At 43.4% G+C, this 6,245-nt stretch overlaps 1 protein-coding gene across 1 annotated transcript in view; it reads right to left on the reverse strand.

The window, feature by feature from the left end:
- Positions 1 to 6,243, reverse strand: part of LOC124004961 (protein Atg16l2) — an 83,567-nt gene extending 77,324 nt beyond the window's left edge. The window contains exon 1 of the mRNA XM_046313765.1: positions 6,169 to 6,243. Within this exon, the coding sequence (XP_046169721.1) occupies positions 6,169 to 6,243 (75 nt within the window). The remainder of the gene's footprint in view (positions 1 to 6,168) is intronic.
- Positions 6,244 to 6,245: the final 2 nt, after the last annotated feature.

Consider the following 6,245-nt stretch of genomic DNA (forward strand, 5'->3'; position numbering starts at 1 on the left):
GTTGTGTTTCGCGTAGGCTTACTATGGCGTGACAATTTGATAACCATTTAAATCTCTCTCATACAAAGTGACTTTATTCAATATATTTGGCTCTATTTACTCTCAGATTCTACAAATGGTAATCAGCATCAAAGTAGACATCATGTAAAACTACAAATCCCAGCATGCTCCTGCACGTCATCTCTAGCTGACGCCTTTGCTAACAGGTATTTGGTCAATTTAAAACTTGCACGAGACAGAATTGTCCATTTAAAATAAATGTTGCCAAAGTATTTACATTTGAGTCACTTAGCAGACACTCTTATCCAGAGCGATGTACAGTAGTGAATGCATGCATTTTCATACTGGTCCTCCCCTTGGGAATCGAACCCACAACCCTGGCGTTGCAAGTGCCAATCTAGAACCACACGGGACATCAGTTACTTACGACACAGAACAAAAATATAAATACCAACACGCAACAATTTCAAAGATTTTACTGAGTTACAGTTCATATGAGGAAATCGGTCTATTGAAATAAACTCATTAGGCCCTAATGTATTTCACATGACTGGGAATACAGATATGCATCTGTTGGTCACAGATACCTTAAAAACAAAAAGGTAGGGGTGTGGATCAGAAAACCAGTCAGTATCTGGTGTGGATCAGAACCAGTCAGTATCTGGTGTGGATCAGAACCAGTCAGTATCTGGTGTGGATCAGAGAACCAGTCAGTATCTGGTGTGGATCAGAACACCAGTCAGTATCTGGTGTGGATCAGAGAACCAGTCAGTATCTGAACACCAGTCAGTATCTGGTGTGGATCAGAACACCAGTCAGTATCTGGTGTGGATCAGAAAACCAGTCAGTATCTGGTGTGGATCAGAACACCAGTCAGTATCTGGTGTGGATCAGAACACCAGTCAGTATCTGGTGTGGATCAGAACACCAGTCAGTATCTGGTGTGGATCAGAACACCAGTCAGTATCTGGTGTGGATCAGAACACCAGTCAGTATCTGGTGTGGATCAGAACCAGTCAGTATCTGGTGTGGATCAGAACACCAGTCAGTATCTGGTGTGGATCAGAAAACCAGTCAGTATCTGGTGTGGATCAGAAAACCAGTCAGTATCTGGTGTGGATCAGAGAACCAGTCAGTATCTGGTGTGGATCAGAACACCAGTCAGTATCTGGTGTGGATCAGAACCAGTCAGTATCTGGTGTGGATCAGAACACCAGTCAGTATCTGGTGTGGATCAGAAAACCAGTCAGTATGTGGTGTGGATCAGAAAACCAGTCAGTATCTGGTGTGGATCAGAAAACCAGTCAGTATCTGGTGTGGATCAGAACCAGTCAGTATCTGGTGTCAGTATCTGGTGTGACCACCATTTGCCTCAGCGTGACACATCTCCTTCACATAGAGTTCATCAGGCCGTTGATTGTGGCCTGTGGAATGTTGTCCCACTCCTCTTCAACGGCTGTGCGAAGTTGCTGGATATTGGCGGGAACAGGAAGACGCGGTAGAAAACAAGTTAATCCAGAGCATCCCAAACATGCTCAATGGGTGACATGTCGGGTGAGTATGCAGGCCATGGAAGAACGGGAACATATTTGCGACATGATGCTGTGTATTATCATGCTGAAACATGAGGTGATGGCGGAGGATGAATAGGCACGACAACGAACCTCGGGATCTTGTCACGGTATCTCTGTGCATTTAAACTGCCATTGATAAAATGCAATTGTGTTCGTTGTCTGTAGATTATGCCTGCCCCATACCCTAACCCCACTACTACCATGAGGCATTTGTCCACTGAAGTCGGTTACGACGCCGAACTGCAGTCAGGTCAAGACCCTGGCGAGGACCCCGAACACGCAGATAAGCTTCCCTGAGACAGTTTCTGACAGTTTGTGCAGAAATCCTTTGGTCGTTCAAACCCACAGTTTCATCAACTGTCCAGTCTCAGAAGATCCAGCAGGTGAAGACGTCGGTTGTGCTGGTCTTGGGCTGGTGTGGTTGCAAGTGGTTTACGGTTGTGAGGCCGGTTTGACATACTGCCAAATTCTCTAAAACGACGTTGGAGGCGGCTTATGGGAGAGAAATGAACATTCATTTATCTGGCAAATACTCAGGTGGATGTTCCTGCAGTCAGCATGCCAATTGCACGCTCACTCAAAACTTGAGACATCTGTGGCGTTGTGTTGTGACAAAAATGCACACTTTAGAGTGGCCTTTTATTGTCCCCAGCACAAGGTGCACCTGTGTAATGATCATGCCGTTTAATCAGATTATTGATATACAACACCTGTCAAGTGGATGGATTATCTTGGCAAAGGAGAAATGCTCACTCTTACATGGATGTGAACAAATTTGTGAACAACATTTTAGAGACAAAAAACATTTTGCGAATACGGAACATTTTTGGGATCTTTTATAACACGTTTATATTTTTTGTTCAGTGTAAATTATCTAACATTAGTTAATCCAGAGAATATTTGACCTTCGCCTCTATTCGTCAGTCTCATCCAGAACATCATGGCATTTGTTGTTCTTTATGATAGCCACATTAGCAGCTAATTAGCATTTTATATTGGGGGGGGGGTGAATTGGAACCATTTCCCTGTTTGACCACTAGGTTTTATGGGTATTATGACTCGTACTGTGGTACCCTATGCTTCCCACAGTTGTGTAATGTTGCCTGGATGTCCTTTGGGTGGTGGACCATCCTTGATTCTCACGGGAAACTGTTGATCGTGGAAAAACCCAGCAGCTTTGTAGTTTTATTTTTTGACACGCTGAAACCCGGTGCGCCTGGCACCTACAACCGTGCCCCGTTCAAAGGCACTTAAAGATGTTGTCTTGCCCCATTCACCCTCTGAATGGCACACAAACACAATCCATGTCTCAATTATCACAAGGCTTAAAAACCCTGGTGACATCAGTAAGGGATCATAACTTTCACCTGAATTCATCTGGTCAGTCTGTGTCATGGAAAGAGGTGTTCCTAATGTTTTGTACACTCAGTGTATTCTCTCTCGGATTCACCTGGTCAGTCTGTGTCATGGAAAGAGGTGTTCCTAATGTTTTGTACACTCAGTGTATTCTCTCTCGGATTCACCTGGTCAGTCTGTGTCATGGAAAGAGGTGTTCCTAATGTTTTGTACACTCAGTGTATTCTCTCTCGGATTCACCTGGTCAGTCTGTGTCATGGAAAGACGTGTTCCTAATGTTTTGTACACTCGGTGTATATTACCAGTAAATCATTAATCAAATCAAATGTATTTATAAAGTCCTTTTTACATAAGCAGATGTCACAAAGTGCTATACAGAAACCCAGTCTAAAACCCCAAACAGCACAGCAATGCAGAAGTAGAAGCACGGTGGCTAGGAAAAAAAAACTCCAGAGAAAGGCAGGAACCGAGGAAGAAACCTAGAGAGGAACCAGGCACTGAGGGGGTGACCAGTCCTCTTACCAGCTCAGGGTTAGATCGTTGTGGAACACACCTTATTCTCCATTTGAATGAATACCCCCCCCCCCCTTATTGATGATCCCTTACTACATCAACGTGTCTCAGTTTTGAGTGTTCTGATGCTGTAGATATAAACTACTATCTTCTTAAAATCAAAGTGAGTGACTCAAACATAAACAACAACAGAAAATCACATATACTTCCTGTATGTGGTCTGGCCCCATATACAGCATTGGATAAGGATTTAAAATGCATTAGAAATATAATGAATAGAACAGGAGTTCCCCATTCAAGTCAATTATTAGTCTGTTCTATTCATAAAATGTTTATGTATTTAATCCTATCCGATAGGTGAACATCCTTCTGTAGCTCAGTTGGTAGAGCATGGCGCTTGTAACGCCAGGGTAGTGGGTTCGATTCCCGGGACCACCCATACGTAGAATGTATGCACACATGACTGTAAGTCGCTTTGGATAAAAGCGTCTGCTAAATGGCATATATTATTATTATATTATTATTATTATATTATTATTATCCAGATAACAGGCAGTCTTCACAAATCAACCGTGGTAACTGTGATATTGTCTGGAGACCGTTAAAATAGGCCCCTATTTCCTGAGGGAGCCACACCAAACGATATACCTGGAGAGTGACATTTAAATCTAATGGAGAATGAGCAGACAGCCACAGCACAAGAGTTAATGCAGATCACACTGACTATATGACACTTCTCCAAATAATGGAAGTGGTAGGGTGGGAGGAGGCAGGAAGCAGAGGGGCACCTTCCTTGGGCTAGCGGATCATGCTAGTTCCTCTGCGGTTGCGTGGGCTTGGCCATTCAAATGAAAATGTCCCTGAGTAGTGACAGAGAGTCCCAGTAACAGAGATGCTGTGTGTGACAGAGAGGAGTCTGTTCAGAACACACAGAGGAACTCTGTCCTCTCAGAGAGCACGGATCAGGAAAGGCTAACCACTCACCAGGGGCTTCCTGTATCCTTCCACCACCTCCATTTACATGGTAATAACATCAGGAAAGGCTAACCACTCACCAGGGGCTTCCTGTATCCTTCCACCACCTCCATTTACATGGTAATAACATCAGGAAAGGCTAACCACTCACCAGGGGCTTCCTGTATCCTTCCACCACCTCCATTTACATGGTAATAACATCAGGAAAGGCTAACCACTCACCAGGGGCTTCCTGTATCCTTCCACCACCTCCATTTACATGGTAATAACATCAGGAAAGGCTAACCACTCACCAGGGGCTTCCTGTATCCTTCCACCACCTCCATTTACATGGTAATAACATCAGGAGAGGCTAACCACTCACCAGGGGCTTCCTGTATCCTTCCACCACCTCCATTTACATGGTAATAACATCAGGAAAGGCTAACCACTCACCAGGGGCTTCCTGTATCCTTCCACCACCTCCATTTACATGGTAATAACAAAGGCCTGAATAGTTCCTAATGTGGCCCTGCCCTGATTACAATGGACTGATATGCGTCAGTCCTGATGTGGTTTTCTTGCTGTAGCAAAAACTGTCTCAAATTAATACCCTACATCTGTAGGGGTAAGAAATTAGGTAAATGACAGGCGGCCGTTGAATCACCAGTGAATCACCGGTGTCTGGCAGCGAGACAGATCCCTTCAAGGTTAAGGTTAAAGGTCATGGTAACGATATAAGCAGTTTTTGTTGTTGTTGTTGTTGTTGTGTCTTTTACTTTTTTTTTTTTTGTACACCGGCAGAAAATACAATATTTTTGGTTATTGACGAGATAATTCACCGCAGTATAGATGGTAGAATGATAAACTAGAACAGTGATCACCATTCACAGCAGTATAGATGGTAGAATGATAAACTAGAACAGTAATCACCATTCACAGCAGTATAGATGGTAGAATGATAAACTAGAACAGTAATCACCATTCACAGCAGTATAGATGGTAGAATGATAAACTAGAACAGTAATCACCATTCACAGCAGTATAGATGGTAGAATGATAAACTAGAACAGTAATCACCATTCACAGCAGTATAGATGGTAGAATGATAAACTATTGTCTATATGCCTGGCCTGATACATTATCACAGCATATTGTCTATATGCCTGGCCTGATACATTATCACAGCATATTGTCTATATGCCTGGCCTGATACATTATCACAGCATATTGTCTATATGCCTGGCCTGATACATTATCACAGCATATTGTCTATATGCCTGGCCTGATACATTATCACAGCATATTGTCTATATGCCTGGCCTGATACATTATCACAGCATATTGTCTATATGCCTGGCCTGATACATTATCACAGCATATTGTCTATATGCCTGGCCTGATACATTATCACAGCATATTGTCTATATGCCTGGCCTGATACATTATCACAGCATATTGTCTATATGCCTGGCCTGATACATTATCACAGCATATTGTCTATATGCCTGGCCTGATACATTATCAGATACAGAGATACAGAGATACAGAGAGAGAGAGATACAGAGACAGAGATACACAGAGAGAGAGAGAGAGAGAGAGACAGAGATACACAGAGAGAGAGAGAGAGATACACAGAGAGAGAGAGCGAGAGAGAGAGAGAGAGAGAGAGAGAGATAGAGATACACAGATAGAGACAGAGACACAGAGAGAGAGAGCGAGGGAGAGAGAGAGACAGAGAGGACATGCAGGGTTAAGGTTTATGTCTTACCAGGACATGCAGAGCCCTAACAGGGACCCTGGCAGCCAGACAGATCCCTACAGGAACATACAGCTCCTCCTCCATAC

Source organism: Oncorhynchus gorbuscha, linkage group LG19, assembly GCF_021184085.1.
Source record: "Oncorhynchus gorbuscha isolate QuinsamMale2020 ecotype Even-year linkage group LG19, OgorEven_v1.0, whole genome shotgun sequence".
Classification (NCBI taxonomy): domain Eukaryota; kingdom Metazoa; phylum Chordata; class Actinopteri; order Salmoniformes; family Salmonidae; genus Oncorhynchus; species Oncorhynchus gorbuscha.